General features: G+C 41.3%; 1 protein-coding gene across 2 annotated transcripts; it reads right to left on the bottom strand.

Annotated features, from left to right (window-relative positions):
* Nucleotides 1–402: 402 nt before the first annotated feature.
* On the bottom strand, nucleotides 403–19,101 carry wdr75 (WD repeat domain 75). 2 transcript variants are annotated; one of them, XM_085434542.1, is made up of 21 exons: nucleotides 18,948–19,101; nucleotides 18,555–18,684; nucleotides 15,605–15,670; nucleotides 14,991–15,090; nucleotides 14,451–14,575; nucleotides 13,602–13,672; nucleotides 13,067–13,183; nucleotides 12,868–12,956; nucleotides 12,195–12,353; nucleotides 11,896–11,955; nucleotides 10,402–10,517; nucleotides 10,147–10,322; nucleotides 9,871–10,037; nucleotides 9,485–9,665; nucleotides 7,347–7,438; nucleotides 7,056–7,151; nucleotides 4,546–4,715; nucleotides 3,485–3,544; nucleotides 1,883–2,029; nucleotides 1,680–1,771; nucleotides 403–970 (listed from the first exon to the last, which is right to left on the bottom strand). In XM_085434542.1, exons 1-21 carry the CDS (start codon nucleotides 19,031–19,033, stop codon nucleotides 757–759), a joined length of 2,514 nt encoding a protein of 837 aa, XP_085290668.1. In that variant the 5' UTR covers nucleotides 19,034–19,101; the 3' UTR covers nucleotides 403–756. The 2 variants fall into 2 exon arrangements, with proteins under 2 accessions (XP_085290668.1, XP_085290669.1); XM_085434543.1 differs by having other exon boundaries at nucleotides 9,880–10,037.
* Nucleotides 19,102–19,822: the final 721 nt, after the last annotated feature.

The following is a 19,822-nucleotide window of genomic DNA, read 5'->3' as shown; positions in this document are numbered from 1 at the left end:
TCAGCAACTTCATTATATTTAATGGAGCCAAAACTTTCCTTTCATACTGTGAATATTTTCATAGTTATGGGTCTTTGAAGCACACAAACGTGGGTCAAAATCCTGTGCTTTTTTGGTGCCTTGTTGCTTTTTTGGTGCCTTGTTGCTTCATAAGTTCAGGAGAATCAGATCAACTCAACACCTATTCATAGTGTCACTTATGGAGTACTTAAGCTGTGAAACCACCATGCTGAGCATGGCGGGGATGCTTCTCTGCAGCTGGAACATCAACAGTGGAAATGTCACATTTCTCAAAAACAGCAGATACTGCAGCTTTTTGTATACATGAAAACATGCTGAGAGAACAGATAAGAGGAAATATTTTTATGCTTTAGTGAAAAAAAAACCTAGAAGCAGCAGAACTCTGGTTTGGTACAAATATTTATTTTCCAAAAAAGAAAAAAAGAATAAGACAAAACAATTGAGGATTGAAAAGAATCCAGACCAAAAATTCAGTCCAGAGTTTTGGCAAGAAAACTGGTGGAAACTCGCGCTCGCTGTACAACAGCGGAGGAAAAGCTGGGAGGGGTTCCATTGTTTGGATGTCATAAACTTGTCCAATAATGACTTGAGGATTGTGTAATCAAATATGTGCTTTGTGTTTGCACAGAGATTTGTTTCCAGTCAGGGAGACAAAGTGGAAGAAGCCCACTTTGACTTAATGGTATAAAACAGAAAACGTCCGAGCTGCTGGTGGAAACCTCGTACAGGCTCTGGTTAGGAGTCCAGGAGGCCTGCGAGCCAGCTGTGATCCAGCTTCCTCACCCTCCTCAGTTCTCTCGCCTGAGCCTTTGTCAGAGCGGGGGTGTCCGACTCTGTCGCCGCTGCCGCCGCCAGCTCCGGTTTGGACCTGCTGGATTCCATTTCCTCCTCAGAGTCCTCTTCCTCTTTCTCGCTCTCCATTTCCTCTTCTGCATGTGCCTTTTCCTCCCTGAGGCCACGAGAACACCAAAATCCCCCCCCCAAAAAATTATCAACACCAATGTGACTCAGCATATTTTTAGAGATAAACAGACCTCAGTTTCACATGTGCTGCTGAATCATGTGAAGCCTCAGTTTCAATTATATTTTCTTAATCCACATTGAGATCATCAGACCAAACGAGGCTTAAAAGAGTCTGAAAATCTAAAACTCTAATTTGAATAATCTTTTATCATCTTCTCTTAATGCTAATATTGCCCAGTCTCTCGCCTTTTAAGACCGAGCCCTGGCATCTCATTTTAAAGTTTCGCCAGGAAAAAATGTTCATTTTTTTTCTCAAAGGTTTTCATTATGAATCTTTCTTATAAATATTTACACTTTTACATCATGTCTAGTCTGTATTCCAGTCTGGGTGCTGCACTTAAGTCTGATGTTGATTTATTTTAAACTGATGTGTGGATCGTTTTTAAAACCTTTTCCCTGCTTGCTGAATGCATTTTTTGTGTTTTCTGTTTCACTGAGAGATCTACAAATAGCAGCCACGCCAGAAGCTGTCTGCAGATACCTGGGAAGATGATCTTGAGCGAAAATCTGACAAATTTAAACCAGTTATGGATTCTGACTTTTTTAGGTCTGATCACATCTTGTGTATACGCTCAGTAGGAAACAAACAACTGCAGCGGCTTCAACAATTATTCAGTAAAAGCTGGATTACTGACCTGGCGTCTGAGACAGAGATGAGCAGAGACTGAACAAACATGGAGCACAGGTATGAGGTGGAGGGCAGCACGTGAGCTGGGGTCTGCAGGAGCTGGGAAAAAAAGGGAAAAAACAGCAACAACAATGAAGTCTTAAAACGCCATCATCTGTGGTTATGTACAGCACAAAAGGGACGGGATCCCTAGAGGGACAACCAACCAACCTCTTTCATGGAGGCAGAGGTCTGCGGCAGCGCCGTTCTCTCCGCCCACAGGCTGCTGTCGGAGTCCTGATGCTCCTGTTGCTGCTGTCTGTGTTTCCCCAACAGCAGATAGAAAGGCGTCATGGCTACGCTGTCGTCAATCACAAGCTTGAGAGGGGAAAGCAAGAAACGTGTTATTAATGAGAAACTGAGAGCAGAGGAGCATTTCTCAGATCTGAGGCTGGGAAAGGAGCTGGATCAACAGATGGCTTTTTCACTGGAGGGTTTTGTAACTTCAGATAAGAACAATGGACTTCTTTCACCCTCCGGGTTCCTTCCCGAAGAAAACAAATGGAACAAATCCTCAGTCCAGCTCACAGTTTGACTTTTATTTGATATGTTTTACTTCACTGTTCACTCTCAGGTATCAACTCTGGTCTCTCTATAGCTCAAAACCACTAAACATTCCCAGTATGCAGCATCCTGGGTAATTTAACCTCTACCAGGTGGCCAGTGACCAGATTAGGGTTAATCTCCATCATGTTTAGGCTCTGTGAGGCCAGGTGTCCCGCTTTATGTGGAACTACTCAGCTTATTCATCTTCTGTCCTCCTCAACAACTTAAACCTTATTAGGATGAAAAGAGAAAACATGAGTAAGAAGACACAAGACTGAACTTTGGCTTCCTCTTACAATATTTACTCAGTGAGGGAGTTGTAACAGTCATATTTAAACCGAACACGTCTTACTAACATACCCCACACATGTTGGGATCTGGTCACCCCATGGTAAACCGTGGAGATTAATGGAGAGACTGCACGGGCCTCTTTATTAGCTGTTTCCCACAGATTTAGATCCTACCCCACACACTTTTAGCATTGTTTAATCCTACTGAGTCCTCCACCTCAGTAGGAGCTCGCAGGAGCTCCTCACAGCAAAAGGAGGACTGTCATCGCTGGTGGTTAAAATAGGAGACAGTAAGAGCAACTGAACTTTCAACAGCCAGAGGTCAGACCTCTCTTCTCTAGTGTCTACTTAAATAATAAATGCTAAAATTAGCCCCAGCGGCCCACCAAAGTAAAATGTGTGCGTGGGAAACTGCAAAACGACCATTCCTAAATTTCAGACTTCCACGGCTCATTTCAGAATCTCAAGATCTTCCTCTGTGCCCCAACCAAGCATTTAAACCCAGCTGCACACAGGCTGAAGACGAAGTATTTCCTTCCTTGTGTTTTCACTGATTCTTCTGAGCTTTTCTCCAAACAGAAAATTAAGAATAACTCTGATTAATTTTGCACCTTGGTTCAGTTTCTTGTTTTATAAGAAAATATTTCAGGTAAACTTTACCTAAATAATATATTTACTGTAAAAACCTTCTCAGACCCTCTGCAGTACCTTTCCAGCTCACTGCTGTTTTATAAACACCACCCAGCACTTGGAACAGGAAGTTCTGAACAGCAAGTCTATTATTGTGGTTGCACTGACCCCTAATTCACACAAGCTCTGAACATAAAAACAATCAGATCAAAGTGTGTGGGCAGGTCCTTACTTTAAAGTGAAAAATGTGTTACAAGGTCAAATAAAAGTCCAAATGTTTGGTGCAAAACCAATGGGAGGAGCTCACCTGTTTGCTGGATGCCAGCAGCCTGTCCTCCTCGGCTTTGGTGGTGAATGTCATAAGATCCTGCAGGGAAGAGTCCACAGTCAGCATAAAGTACTTATTTCTATCACGATGAAAGCGTTTCATAAACTATTTATCAAATAATTTTCCTTTGGTTTGACTGTATAAACTAATTCTTCACTGCAGACACTTTGAGTTTAGATAAGGATGTTTACAAAAACTATCAGTTACGAGGTCATCTGCAACCCGGGAGGGATAAACGGCCAGTATCTTATCTCTCCACTAAGTCCAGAGTGATTCTCAGTGCTGTGGAAACTAGTTCAGGTTCAGTCCCGCAGGGACGAAGCTTTTACACAGATACACTACAGATTGTCAGTCAGTTTGGAAAGTGAAAAAAAAACAACAACAAAAAACAGCTGTTTGAGCAGACACCAAAACTCAGGACGGTAAAGCTGGGACTCATTCTGGAGCCATTTTTGTCCTTTAACTTTCAAACACCTGTGCCTGCCACATTCATTATTCCCCCTTGGAAATACTGGAAGCACCTCTAAAGCACCTTCAGAGGACTGTAAAGCTGAATTTTTCACATCTACAGCCGCTCCTGTACCTTCAGTCAGATGGAGGTGTAGGAATGTCACATATGTAAAGGTCTCATCTTTTGTCCTAAAATTAGAAAATTAGAAGAGAGACTCTTCAGGCTTCCGGGGGGGGGGGGCCTCTAAAAGAGCTGAGCTATTGAGCTATGACATTCCTGCAAGACACGCCATGCCTTTAGTGACCTGACTGACCTTATAATTAGCAACAAAGCAAGGCGCCAAACAACCTGTAGGTGCAGCGCTCGCTTTAGAGCACTCACAACTCTCACGAGTTTTTCTTTCAGACTCAAATCCAACAGAGTTCCTTAAATATACTTGCATATTTTATATTACAGTAATAAAAAGCAGTGTTTATGATTTAAACCGACTCTCCCTGCCAATAAAAAACAGGCCGACCCGGCACATAAGCAGCATTTATGTCGACTTCTCGTTCTGTTTTTCTTCAGCAGAAGTTGAAATGTTGTTTACCATCTGCTGAGTGAGGAAGTAAAGCTGAGAGCGGTTCAGCCACTGGCTGCTCTCCTCGCAGCTCTCCAGCATCTCCTCCCTGGGAGCGAAGACGGCCTGAGTCACCTTCCCCGAGCACACAGCCTTATGGGAAAACAGTGGCCGAGGCTCGCTGGGCTTGAACACAAACACTGAAAGCAGGAAAGAGAGAAACAGTGATATAAAACGATTCAAAAAGTCACAAAAGAAAGTGTGTGTGGACAGCACCTTTATCTTCCACATTATTGGATGAGTTACCAATTAGGTTTATGTATTAACCTGTCATTAAATACATCAAAAATAACATAAAAATCACATTTAGTCTTTTTATTTATTAAATGTGGGCTAAAATTTTATTTTGCCTGTGCATTTATTTAAGACTGTATAAATACAGCTAATTATTAACTTGCTAATTAAGTTTCCCATTGTTAATTGGTGAATATATACATAATTAAATTAATGAACTTCCAAATAAATGAGTAAAAATGAATCGGGGATTAATTAAAAATGAAATAAAACCCTCAGTTTAATATATGTTTAAGTCACATTTTACTTAAACATTTAGTTTTTAATATCAATTCTTGATGAATTTGGTGGCAGAATAATTTACTAATCAAGCCAAACATATCTGATCTTTTCTTCATTGGTGGGATTATTGAAAAGTAAGTACTACTACAATTTTATTTTTATTTTGGCACTTTCGGTCCTCCATATTGACTTGCTGCTGTGAGTAAACACAGTTTGGTTCTTTTCTGCGAGATTTCTTAATTTCCATGCTTACATCTGCAGGTAGCTAGTATGCATTCTAATTGTGTGCGTGTGTCTGTCTGTTGTGAGGGAAATGCATACACTATATATTAGAGATGGACCGATCCGATATTACGTATCGGTATCGGTCCGATACTGACCTAAATTACTGGATCGGATATCGGAGAAAAATAAAAAATGTAATCCGATCCATTAAATATCACGAAAGCACCTCACAAACTTGCAACACGCCGTAACTCACCTCAGAACGTTAGCACGTCGGAGCAGTATGCATCACGTGATAGAGCGGCTGTGGCATGCGGGACCTGTGGTCTGGATAGCATTTGGAGCTTCGCTAGCAACCCGGCATTTCATCTCCGACAAAGTTATCCCCGAGAGAAGTAAAGCAAGTGTGTAAGTCCATCTCTGAATGTTTGTAAAGCATTCCTGCGTTAAGCTTAACGAGCGACTGCCTCTCGCTCTCCGGCTGCTACTTCAATCATGAAACTGCTTAACGATCAGCTGATCGGCTTTTCTGTCGCGAGTCCGTGTCTCTTGTTTGTTTTTGGCCCACTTTGCACCAGAAAGAGGAAACCAGCGGCTGAACAACAGCAGCACGTTTAAGCTTGATAAGCTGTTGTTAGAATTTATTTAATATTACTTTCTACTCGAGGATCTTTTTCTACGTAGCTGACGCTGGTAACTGTGCAGGGGCGGATCTAGCAAAGTTTAGCCAGGGGGGCCGATAGGGCATTAACAGGGAAAAGGGGGCACAAAGACATACTTTTCTTTCTTATTCTCATTTAAAATGTCTAGCTTTTAATAAATAATTATCTGACACCCAAAGTTTTAATTTGATGTAAAATGAATAGAAGTCAATTACTGTATATAGTGACTATTAAGTCTAATATATATACCCTAGTAAGCTATAGTACTTTTTCCTTTGGGAAGGTACCATCTGTGCAGTCTGCAATTTTGTTGAAGAAAGATGTTGAATCTATTTAATATTTCTTGAAAAATAATTGATTTCTGTGCATTTTTTTTCACACTGCATCAAATTAAGGTTGATTACGTCGATTAAGCATCATGAGGTGGAGCGTGAGGGGTGGTTCCCTATTTTTTATTTATTTATTTTTGTTGTTGCTGGGAGTTGGAACCCTATTAGTTAGGTTGCTTAATATTTACGCTAAGTACTCTTTAAAATACCAGAATAGGGAGGATGGTGTAGGTCTAAGTTTATTAGATTGATCAGTATTGCTGAACTATGAAATATTTTTTTTGTATACAGGTATAACAGAATAGCTTTAGTGTAGTTGTTGTTTTAAACTTGAGTATGAACTTGCAGACTTGCAAAATGCAGCAAGATATTTTAAAAAACAGTTTTGTTGATTAAAAAACACTATATCGGATTCATATCGGTATCGGCAGCTATCCAAATTTATGATATCGGTATCGGTATCGGACATAAAAAAGTGGTATCGTGCCATCTCTACTATATATACACCAATCTATACGACTGTTTTTTGGACAACGACTCAAAGACAAATTCCTCATTCGTGTCTAAACTCTGCATTAAAAGGCCACTCTGATTCTGAGGAACCAGAGTGGCCTTTTTATTTGAGTCAAATTAAACTGGACTTCGTTGTTGGGTCCAATCTTGAGGTTACAGCACCACTATGAGCCAATCAAGTTAGAGTTCTCAGATGCCTTTTGTGCAGTTTTAACGTGGACGGTCTGAAGCTTACGGTCAGTGGATCCGCTCTGATAGCAAAAGGCAGCCATGTTCTCGGAGAGGGGGTCGGCCACCAGCCGCCTGACATCCATGGAAGTGGTCCACTCCACTGCCAAATCGGACACAGAGGAAGACATGGAGGGGAAAAACAGATGGAGACATGCAATTTTTTTAACCAGTCAACAGACCTCTCATATCTGAGAGCCTAAGTTTTAAGGATATGTTAGAATCTGTTCAGACTTTTGGGATAAAAATAGTTTTTTAAGTTGCACAGAGCAAGTCTGTACATAGGGGGAAGTCTTACAAGAGCAGGTGAGGAGGTTCCAGCAGAGCAGATTGCTGGCGGTGGTTCCCAGCAGATACTTGGAACAGCTCAGTCGCCCAAAACAAAGATCACTAATGGAGGGGAAAAAAGGTCCTTTTTATTTATCTCGTGGTTAAACAATCTGAAGTGCAGTTCCCAACCAACCAGCTCCTCACACCACGCATACTTCTCAGGATTAGCTTTTGCACTTAGGAACTTGAAATGAGAACATGCAAAGACCCACTCAGAGCTAAGAGCACAGAAAATCACAAACAGACATTCCTATTATAAAAACAAATGTTTTCCTTTTAAAGTAACTCAGATGAGGTAAAGTGTTGTAATTATAATTATCCCTCAGCAGGCGAGGGCAAACATTATTAATGACTGAGATCTGGTGACTCAGCTCTGGACATCTATAGGTGGTGGTTATGTAAGGGGTAGCAACGGGCAGCTGTCTAAACATCTGTCCGTCTCTTCACATCTGAATTTGAAATTACACAGAAACTGTGTGCTTATTTAAAGAAAGCTGTCAGAGGGTGACTGACTTTTTGGCCAGAGAGGCTTTTACGCACTTTAAGTTCAGACAAACTGAGATTCATGTGAGAGGAAACAAAAATAAATGTCCAGTAATGAATATTCAAGTGATTTTAACATTCTGTTTCCTTCATTTTAATGCAAGTCATCTCTTTTTGTTTTTCCTACAAACGTGCTAAAAGCTGACTCTGTTTTTCGGGGATTATTTCAAAAAAAGTGGTACAGAAACCAGCAGCAGTAGTTTCACGTCCTCAGTGACCTCTGTGGGCCTCTTGTCAGCTGAGGGGGAAACGTGCCAACATTTTTGGAGACTTGAGCAGTGTTACGAAACGACAGTGCTCGTTTTTGCACAGAAGGTTAAAAATCCTTCGGTGCTCTGAGAAACAAAGCTCTGAACTTCTGTCGGGAAAACCTGCTTAACTCATTCAGAACAGCTGCTGGCAGTGAACGTTGGAGCACATCCCCCGTTTTAGCCAAATGTCCACTGTTGCTCGAGTTGCACAGGTTTTACTGTCAAGCGGTAAACACTGTGAATAACATGTATAGTGACAATAAAGGGCTATTCTATTCTAAAACAAAAACTCTACACTACGTACTCACCTGGACTGTATATAAAAGATGGACACAGCCAAAGCGCTGATGCATACTAATTTGTGAAGCCCTGATTTTGAAGCCTTGACCTAAGTGTCATCACCGTGGTTACAAGCACACATGGTGCACTTATTTCTAAAACCGCTTTCAGAGAAAGTCATTTAATGGTTGAACTGAAAATAAAGCACCACGACACAAATCCTCGTCCAGCAAACCTCTCAGCTACGAGGATAATGCCCCCTGCTCTCGCCCGAGGGCGCGACCACAGCTGGTCAGCCAGTGAAATTTGCCCCGCCAGTGATGCTGACCACTTTTCCATCTTTAACGTGTGGTTATAACACCACATGGAGTGTGACTGATCTTGGTGAATCGTTACTAAACAACACACATTCAATTTGACATTTTTTAACTTAAAATTAATGGAAAATAATGAGAGCGCGATGTCACTGCTTGTGAAGTTTGAGGTTTTGACATTTTAGGAAACATTTTTGGACTTTAACTTGGTTATCTCATTTCTTCAGTTAATTTTTTTAAATACTTTATTAAACCCTCTATGACACTACGACACATTATTTAACGGCTTAATCTATAATAATGCAAAAAAATCTGAAAAAAATTCAAATTTTGGCAAATTCAACAACTGGTCTGTCAGCCTACAGCTCTAACTTTAGCGCGTCTGTTTGAAATATCTGTCTGACTGATGGCAGCAGCTGAAGAGATGCATCTTCACCAGTTAAACCTGATAAACAGGTTTACACAGATGTGTCGGGGAATTCCTCTTATTGGCTTTTTACTTGTGCAAGTTTTGATAATAACTTGTAACAAACTATTCACTTGTAACAAACTTAAGCCAGTCACCATGACGGTGCTGATATTTGACCCGTTCTGTGTGTGTCTACGCTCTTTGAAGAGGAATGAGGAGACTTGACGGGGTTAACTAACGCTACAAGCTTAAACCGGTCACCGTGACGGTGCTGATATTTGACCCGTTCTGTATGAGTCTACGCGCTGACCTGACAGCTCCCGGCGGCTGCGACAGGGTTGTCAGGAGCTCCCAGGTGGAGGGGCTCCACACGGTCACCACCTCCTGAAAGACGACGGCTAGCAGAGAGCCGTCAGCCGAGAAGCTGCAGCATTCGGGCACCAGGGCGTGATAGGCACTGACGAAATCACATAACCAGGAAGGACCTTCATCTGCAAGTCAGAGGAAACAAAGAGAGAGAGACAGACATAAGCTGAATTACTGTGTGAAGGGGAAAGAAAAGCAAGCCTAATTTGGTTTAAACCTCATGTTCAACGTGGTGTTCTGAAAAGCACACTGGTAGAAACTTAAAAACCTCCATTAAACAGTTAATATTATGAGAATTTAGGTGGTTGGCTTTTTCGGTTGACTGCTTACCGTCTGTACCTTCTGTGTGGGCTGGAGCAGCGAGCTGCCAGGCTTTGAAGTGTCCGTCTTTGCTGGTGGAGACCAGCAGGGTGGTCTGGCTGTCGGTGGGCTGGCAAAAGCACATGGCGGTAATCTGGGCGTCGTGGGGGGCCGAGATGGTCGTGTTCAGCACAAAACTGCATGTGACAGGGGTGTGGTTGGTTATTGTTACACTATTTTCATCACATGAAAGAGAAACCTTGACTGACCCTGCAGCCCACAGACAAACAGCTGTAACATCTGTACCTCTGCGTCTGTTCATCGAAAGCCCACAGCTTCAGGTTCAGCTCCAGCTCAGCAGCTTTCTGATGTCTTTCCTCCACCGTCGCCAACCACGAGCCAGAGGCGTCAAACGCCGCTTTGACCACCTCGAACTGCTGTAGGCCCGATTCATGAATGTACTCCTGCTGCACGATGTCCAGCTGTGGGAGAAACAGACAATGTTAACCTAGTTTCCACACTTTCAAATCCACCCGTGTGTGAGACCTGCTGAGAGCTTACATTGTACAGCAGTTTGTCTCTTTGGAGCGAGTAAAACTGCAGATGTCCGGGTTTCCCGTTTAGCACCAGAGCTTTGCTGCGAGGATCCATCATCAAGTCTGTCCCGATGCTGTCGCCTGAACAAGAAAACAGGTTTAAGGAGGATTAACCCCACATACTAAGACATTATTTTATTTCTTTCTGATACAAACTTATGTCATTAATTATGAAAACACATTATTGGCAGGTGATGAATGCATAAAGAAACTCAAAAGGTACTTTTTTTTTTTAAAACTACATTTCCTCCAGTCTCACATCACCAGTCAATAACAGTTACTGGTTTTCCCTGTTTGGTGCATTTGTTCAAATGGGTTCTTTTGGTGCTTCTTTTGTTTTAACACCTTTATCATGCTAACAAAGTAAATTTCTATTTCTTTTTGCGTTTTATGTGAAGATAAAGTTAATTGGTTTGCACTTTGTTTTTCAAATCTACTTGTGGTTTTTCTTCAGTGTGGTGGTTTCTCATGTGACATCATGCGCACATTACCTGACTGCTGTCCACCACATTGAGTGTGTGACCGTTCCAGCGATCATTGTGAGAAATGTGAAATAATATGAGTTTAGTGACCTTATTTATGACCGTCGGGAACACTGATGTCCGTGCTTAGCTTCCGGACTTTTCCAGCAGACAATGAGATGTTAAACTGAGAGAAAATTTGGGATTGCACTAGCTGTGGTGAAGGAATGTTTTTGTGTTTTGCTAACTGTCATCTCCACTGTCTGCTGGTTGTGCTGTTGTGCCATGTTTTCTCTGCATGGTGAACTCAGCTTTCCTGTTCCAACCACTCCACCTACACGCAGCGTTATCCACTTTGAGATTCATGCTGCTGGTTTAGTGGAGGATGTCTGTGTAGGCTGTGTACCCATAATCCTTCACTCTGTGTGGGAATACACCTATGCAAATGGACTCGAATGTGGTATCGTTTCGTCACAGCCCTTTTGAATTTGAATCACACTGTTTGGATTCCTCCGTTAGCTGACGCAGTTACTGTGGTAACCGCATGTTGATCCCGAGTGATGCAGAAATCTTTTCCACTTCACACCTGAATTTATTTTATATTTAAACTCCTTACGGCATCATTCTGAAACTGTCATTCGCTGAGCTCTTTCACTTAATTTCCAGCACTATGGCGACAATTCTTTATTTTGCTTCAATTTGTGTGACAAATTCCAACAATGGCATTTCAAAGTCATGCTCATGTTCATGCAGGTTCAAAAACATGTTGCAAACGCACATTTTAGGATCACTTTTAGTGTCAGATACACCTCAGCAGTGTTACTGATGCTAAAAATTTGTGTTGTGTTAGAAAATAAGCAAAGAATTATTGTCTCACTGCCTTCTTTTCTTTTACATTCTATAATGAAGGGATCAATAAAGCACATCTTAAATTAACACTAGTGTTTATTATTTATACATACATCATGCTCAAAAGTCACCTTACAGTATGTACTCACCTTTGACCAGGCCCTGAATGACAGCAGACACTTTAACGCAACTCTGGATGATGGTGATCTCTATAAGGAAGGGAAACAAAACCTTCAATAAACAAGAAAATCGCTGAAGCAGAAAATGAGTTTGGAACCTGAGCCGTTTAACTGCATTTTATTTGAGTGACTCAAATGCTCTGAAATCAATTTAGTGAAATCTGAGAGGTGCACGACTTGATTTGAAAGAATGGACCATGTTCACCGAATTTCACTGACAATAATTTGTGCGTATCTGCATTGAAATCCTGCAGGCTGAGACTCCTTACTGTTGTCACTGTGTGAGGTACAGAATAGCGATCCATCAGGTGAGACGGTGATGTGAGTGATGGCGCCACCCAGGCGGGGCAGGAAGTCCCGCTCGCTCTCTTGGTTGTACCTCCACTGGACGAGCACAGACTCCACACCTCCACTCAGCAGGTTGGTCCCTGACAATACAAAATAAATACATAACTAAAACCGTAACACACAGAGGAGTGATTTCTGTTTGTTTCCTTGTTCCTTGGAAGAATATATACATGTGGAACTTGCTGTGTTAGTAAGTTGGTTTACACTTTCTGTAAAAAAAACTGTAGCAAAAATGGATGATTTCAAGAAAATTACAATATTTTTACTTTTAGAAAGTCCTTTTTTTAGAGTTTAGTTGATGTGTTTTCCTTTTCTTATTGTGCTTTTGATAATTTGATTAAAAATAAATAAATAAATATCACCCCTACTGTTTTGATCCAAGTTACTAAAAATAAAGGAGCACAAAGAAAGTTAAGCAAACAACTTTAAAATTATTCTACTGACTCTCACAACTTCTGCAAATTTAATACCCACAAAAAAGGTATAATATAAGATATTTTGATGCCATTTTAATTGTTATTTCAATTTCAGACTATTAAGGACTTCCTAACGATCGTGGGAACTAAGTAATAACTATAATACAGCTATGAATACCTTCTGGAGTGAAGCAAAGCGAGCTGACGGTGCTGTGGTGCCAGTGCAGAGTGGAGTACGTGTACTCCTTCTTGTGGTTAAAGTTTCTCCTAAAAGGATGAGCAGGAATGTCAGTTTTACAACGCAAAACCAGCGACCAGCAGAAGTTTAAGATCTGGATCATCGATAATCTGCGTTTGTTTCAGTCGAGGTCCCTCACCACAGGCGGATCTTCCCGTCTTCGTGTCCCGTGGCGATGCAGTCATCTTTCGGGTGACAGGCGACGCATGTGAATGTGTTCCAGCCACCCTTTTTGTTGTCTTCTTTCAGGAAAAACCTAAAAACCAGCACCAGGACAGATGTTTGGTGTTACTGAACATCAGCCAACACAACATGGCCTTTGTCATGTGTGACAGCAGCACTGCTTCTCTCCATGACAAAAATAAATAAATAAAACTAACACGATAACCTTTTAAAATTAACATCTAGCCCAGCAGCTGTAAAAGTTTAAATAATATACAATCTCTGACACTTGAAGTACTTTCGCCTGATTGGCTCTACCTCTCAAACAGAACACAACTGATATGACCACATAAGAGACGTTTTTCTCCTGTGTGAAACTGAGCATTCAGAGCGGCCTGAAGCCTTAAACAAAACTCTAAAATAATCATTCAGCGTTGGAACAGGAGAAATAAATAATAGGAGCCTGAATTTTAAAAATCTAAGTCACCTCCAGTGACCATCTTCACTCTCACCTGTACGACTTCTGCTTCTTGAAGAAATAGACCTCCAGCTGCAAGTCGTTCACTGAAGCAATAAATTCTCCCTGTGAAGATTAAAGCAGGCGATAAGCATCAGACACATTTGGATTTAAAACACTTCAGTCTGAAGTAACGTTTGAACTGTTGTCTGCTAAACACAGTGAAGTACAATGATAAAAGAGTTTTGGACTTATAACACCCTGAAGTGTGCACAAGCTCCACATTTCTGCTTCCTCAGGCAGACTTCTTTGGCACATTCATGTCACCAAAGTCTGGTCCTTTAATAATTTGTATTTTCTCTGACAACATTGACTAGTGGACAATCCCTGGCTCTTATTTTGAAAGTTGCAGCGCTGCTAGCCTGTTACCTCAACCTCCACTCCTCACTGCCTTGTTCTTTCCCTGCCAGCCTCAGTACCACCCAGCACCTTTCCCCAAAAAAAAATCCTGCAGTCAGACCGACTCCAACATCATTCTACACTTTGGGATGCAGCTCGCAACAGTTGTCCTTGTTTTTATAGTTCTGTGATTAGCTGTAGAGTCACTCCAATCAGAGCCTGTAGCAGAGGAAGAACTGGTTCATGTGGTGCTGGGCTAGCAAAGAACACAGGCTGCAGTCCAAGACGAAGGAGCTGAAAGCTAATGGAGGACGAGGGACGCACTGGGAACAGCTGATCATTAATTCACTAAAATAATCTGCAGTGAAGAAGCATTAGCTTTCTCTCATATACTCCCCTCTAAAATACCGTTTCCTCGAGAAACTTCAGTTGTCAAACTAAAGTTCCTGACAGATTAAGTCGAAGTAGTCAGTTCTTGGTATCAGCTGTGGCGGCATGTACGTACCCCTCTGCCAAAGGCGATGGCTGCTGGGTTGGGGTTGACGCCACTGAGTACGGCAGAAAGTTCTTGAGCCTCCACCATTTGATCTCCACTCTGTGGCAGATGGACCGCAACCAGCTGGAAACGCTCTGCAAACACAAATCAGCCTTTTTCACACATTCCCATTCAGTGACCTCTAAAAAAACCTTCTTCTTCCCACATATTAAAGCTGGTTCGAGGACGACCTGGTGACTCCAACACATTAAAACTATTCCAAAACAAGCAATAACATTCAACATGAAGAGGTATGACACATACAGGCATCTGCGTGGCTAGTTTTTTCTTAATATTTGACTTCTTGCCCTGAGAAGCATCACTCTGCTATTTTCCCCCTTGGGTCACCCTGCAGTAGCCTGCGATTAAATAAATATCACACTTTATTAATAAACCTTGTTTGGGGACTCTTCCTTTACCCCTCAGACGGTGGTGCAACAGATTCACACTGAGTTCTAGAAACTTTACTTCACAAATGGAGTCTGAATGGCGCTCTGATGTCACACTTACCCGCTCTTTTGTCACTCGGCATGGATGCAACAATAAAGATGACGTTTTCATGTTTGGCAGAGGCGTAGAAGGAGTAGATTGGGTATCCAATGACACAAGTCTAGAAGAGACCGCACAGCTGTCATGCATCTTGGAAACATGGGCTCTTAAACTGGACCCACAAACCTCATCATAAACACCTCTACTCCTTTTTCTGCTGAATTTCCATGTTTTGTAGCTAATTTAAGGTGAAACAATTCATTTATATGAGAGTTCATTTACAAAAAATATATATAATTAGTTAAATTAATCACCCACAAGGACATCGAGAGGAAATCTTTCAGAACTAATGCAAAAAACTTCTGTTAGCTCAAGAAAATTCAGTTATGCAGTCAAAGCACAGAAGATAGAACACATTTCCTTTATTATCATGAACAGGATCTGCATCATCTGCATGTTCGCAGACTGATCACAGGTGCCCTGCTCACTCTGTTTGAGGGCTGCCTAATAATAAATAAACCCTTCATTTCACTTTTATAAACAGATAAAATAGGAAAGTGTGTGTTGCAGCTGGAGTTTGATGATCCACAGTGACAGAAAAGACTGGAGAGAAACAACAAGACTCAACGTCCAACCTTAATAAGAATCCCGTCTGTGAAGTCCCAGAGTCTGAGAGTGCCATCTAGTGATGAAGAGTAAACCTGCAGCACAACACAAGCACAGTGTGAGACATAACAATGAACTGTATTTATATATATATATATATATATATATATATATATATATATATATATATATATATATATATATATATATATATATATATATATATATATATATATATATATATATATATATAAAACAACCCAAAAACAATAATAATAAAAAGAAAAATACAGAGAATAAAAACAATTAAAAAATAAGTGAGGGAAAAAAATAGGGTCCTGCTAAAAAGGAGGTTTAACAAACTCAAAGTCACCGGGAGGAGGCCCCGGGGCAGACCCAGGACACGCTGGAGAGATTATATCTCTCGGCTGGCCTGGGAACGCCTTGGTATTCCCCCGGATATGCTGGAGGAGGTGGCTGGGGAGAGGGAGGTCTGGGCCTCTTTGCTTAGGCTGCTGCCCCCGCGACCCGGCCCCGGACAAAGCGGATGAAGATGGATGGATGGACAAACTCAAAGTCTTAAAAGCCAACTTTTTGGACCCAGAAACGTTGATCAGCATTAGCTCAGTAAACCCAGAGTTATCCCTGAGGGGTGTGGTGGAACAGGCCATTTCCATCATGGATTTGCAAGAGACACATCTGTATGTTATCGTGTCAACATGGACCAAAATCTCTGAGGCATGTTTCCAGCAGCTTTTTGAATCTGTGCCTTGAAGTAAGGTAGCTCTGAAGACAAAAGGTGGTCCAAAGGTGTACCTAATAAAGCAGCAGGTGAGTGTATGAGGAGCAGGAGGGAAGGAGTCAGGTACCAGGAATGGTTCCCAGGCTCAATTTCCATGGTAACTAGTAGGGCTGCCACAAACGATTATTTTGATAGTCGACTAGTCACCGATTATTTATGCGATTAGTCGACTAATCAGATCATCATCCACTGGACATAAAACTACAGCTTATTGCACCAGCAGCATCTGCTCTTATATAACTATCATTAGCTTACAGCTTTAAGCTTTTAAGGTGCTAACTAAAAATAAAGACAAGATGATAGTTTATTCAATTTTAATGAAATTTGCAGATTGTTTTGGTAAAGTTTAATAAACTCCTTGCTATCTAAAATATAACAGGACACCGGAGTATATTCTCCAGCATCTCACACTTCTGATAATCAGCTGTCTGCTTGACGTTTATTCAGCTGTGTAAAAACTATAACTTTAATCTCAGCCAAACCGATTTACTCAGGAACAAATAAAATACTAAAAAAAAAAAAAAAGCCAAACAACAACATTTTTAATTTATCTAAGTGACTCATATATATTTAACCTGAGTCGCGAAAGACGGCGGTGGGTTTGAAAACAATTTGCCGGGAGTCCGGTGTTCTCACAGCGCTAGTGACCTAGCCCCCGGCTAGCTATCGAGCTAGTGGGTAACAGACGTCTCCGAAAACGTCGGAGCGCTTTTGAAAATATGTGGTGTCCTGATAAACTGAGCCGATATTTGAGGTTTACACAGCTACATTCTCGCCTGAAAATATGTTAAACGTTTATTTTGTGACCCAGAAAGAATAATAAGAGTAATATTAAAACTAACTAGCTACCGCCATTGTTGGAAACTAAGCTGGGCCGCGCTATGAATTCTGGGACACAGCTGCTTCTTCTTCTTCGGGGTTTAACGGCAGCTGGCATCCTTGTACATGCAGTGCTGCCATCTTCTGTTTCAGTCCGTTATTACACTCTTAAATCCTGCTATTATTCCTGCGTCTTTTGCGATCTTACAAAGCTTCAAACGACACGTCGACTATTAAATCAGTCGTCGACGATTTTGATAGTCGACGTAATCGTGACTAGTCGACAAATCGTGGCAGCCCTAGTAACTAGTGGTGCAACGGATCACCGTTGATCCGTAATCCGGACCGATCCCACTCCACGGTTTGGCACACACGTGATCCGAAGATTCGAAAAAGAAGGGAAAAAAGTATGTGCATGGTACGCGTGGTCAGTCTGTCAAGCCATAGTTATGGCCAGTGCTAGCAGTCCAGGAGGAGCAGAGGAGTTTGCGCCATTTGCTGCCCAATCCGTCCGGGCTAAAGCTATTACAAAAGCTATTGGAGTGTTTAGCTGCAGACGTGAGGCCGTATTCCGTTGTGTAAAACAAGGGGGTTTAAACTATGATGAACGTGCTTGAGCCACGCTATGATATCCCGTTGCGCGTCCACTTCAGTGATCAGATCGTTCCAAGCATGTATGAGCACGAAAAGTCTAAAGTTATGCCTGAACTGTCCCAGGCATCTTCTGTTGCCCTAATGGGTGGACCTCCAGGGCAACAGAAAGCGTTGTGACCGCTCATTATATTACCACGGAGTGGTAGATACAAAGACCTGTACTGCCCTATATTGCACCTTAATTTGTTTTTATATAACTGCGAGGAATGAGTCTTGAGTTGAATGTTTTTTAATAGGCAAAAAATACCTAAATAAGTAAATGGCGAGTTAAATTTTTGTCTTTTTTTGCTGAGCCGAAAATTGATCCCATCCCTGACTTAAAACCGTGATCCGATCCGAACCGTGAGATCTTGGATCCGTTGCACCACTAATCGTAACTGACTCAGAGTTTAAGTTAGGGCTCTTTCAGGAACAGAAAATCAAGAGTTTACTTACTTTGCCTCTGGCCTGAACCAACAGAGTGAGTAATGAGGATAATGAGTAAGTAAATAAATAAAAAAATAAAAAGAGATCTGATTCTTGTTTGATCAGAGCTGGGGGATTGAACTAAACTTAATAAAAAAAATAATTACACGTAAAGAAAAAGTGGCTTCAGCAGCTATTCTGCTTTTCCTGTATTTTCTAACATTAAATGAATATCAGCGAGTTTCTGGATAAAGACGTCTTGAAAAAAGTCGTTTTTCTAGGTGGAGAGGTGACTGTACCTGTAAGTGGTTTGAGGGTCTGAGCAGCACACCTGTCACCTGCCCGGTGTGACCCCGCAGCTCGTGGATACACTCCTCTGTGGAGGTGCTGAACACCTTCACAGCCTCTCCGGAGGCGCACAGAAGGAACCTGCAGCGATACAAATATGAGGAAACAAACATCAAACAAACATGTAGGGACCGGGACACAGCTCAGTCTTGGTCTGTGGCTCAGTCAGAGTCACGGAGCTGAGACGAGCTGCTGATACTATGCTGTAAACAGCAGCAGGAACATCCAGCAGCTTCTCAAGCTAATGCTAACAGCCTCAGCTCTGAGGCTAACACAAACGACACGAACCGCGCGAGACCTTTCCACTAAATATGAAACATCGGCAGATTAAAACACTCGCTCACCTGGAGTCGTGGGTTATCACAGGATCCCTGAAGTTTATTTTACTGCCGCCGCAGTGAACCACGCGGATATCCCCGTGTTCAACCATGTTTTTACCGGAGTGAACTCTCACCTCTGAGCGCTGCTCCTCACTCGGTCAGCACCACTCCGTTTAACACGCGCCCCCTGCTGGATAGGAGGGCTACAGTAAGAAATACACGGGGCACTTTTATGACTTCAAATTAATAAATAATAAATAATGTTTTAATTGTATTTAAAAGTTTCCCACCCTCTGCCATTTTGTTACATATGCAGAAAGTGTCATACCACAAAATGTTTATTTAATGGTTAGAGTTTTTATTTGCTCTTTATTGTATTGCATTTATATTTTTATTCAGCAAGAATTTTATTAAACTTTTCTATTTAAATGTGCCACTTCTTTTGTATAGTTCTGTCCTAATCAGTCATTCTACGTTTCATAAGCTTTTTTGTTATAAGGTAAGATTAGATGTACTTTATTTATCAGGGAAGAATTTGGAAAATTAAAAACAGAATCAGAATCAGAAGACTTTATTTATTCCCAAGGGGCAATTAACAAACAACAAGGCACCATAACGATGAAGATAAGGACAATAAGAACAGGCAATAAGAGTGAAATAATAAATACACAGAATATACAGTTTTAAAATTACACAGTTTTAAAATTAAAGTGACTGAAAGGTGAATAAATAACTGTAAGTGACTAAAAGTGAATAAAGTGAATAAATGGTATGTAAGCCAATAATGTAGAGAGTGACAAAATAAATGTCTTATTAAGGTAAAGACAGAAAATAAAATAAGTGTTAATTGATTTAAAAAAAAAAATGAATGTACTAAGATTTTGCCCCTGACAAATATA

This window comes from Copadichromis virginalis, linkage group LG16 (genome assembly GCF_057382275.1).
Source record: "Copadichromis virginalis isolate Kocher_CV1m ecotype Utaka linkage group LG16, C_Virginalis_male_GT1.1, whole genome shotgun sequence".
In the NCBI taxonomy this organism is placed as follows: Eukaryota; Metazoa; Chordata; class Actinopteri; order Cichliformes; family Cichlidae; genus Copadichromis; species Copadichromis virginalis.
The sequence above is the reverse complement of the archived record's forward strand: the minus strand, read 5'-3'. Positions and strand labels throughout refer to the sequence as shown.

Bases quoted from the DNA above. Each gene is read 5' to 3' on its own strand.
- wdr75 (XM_085434542.1), bottom strand. From the start codon at position 19,033: ATGGTTGAACACGGGGATATCCGCGTGGTTCACTGCGGCGGCAGTAAA. The intron at 7,152-7,346 runs GTAAGACTTCCC...CCGATTTGGCAG, and splicing joins GAACCTCCTCACCTGCTCTT to TGGAGTGGACCACTTCCATG. The intron at 1,772-1,882 runs GTTGGTTGGTTG...TTTTTTTCCCAG, and splicing joins CCTCTGCCTCCATGAAAGAG to CTCCTGCAGACCCCAGCTCA.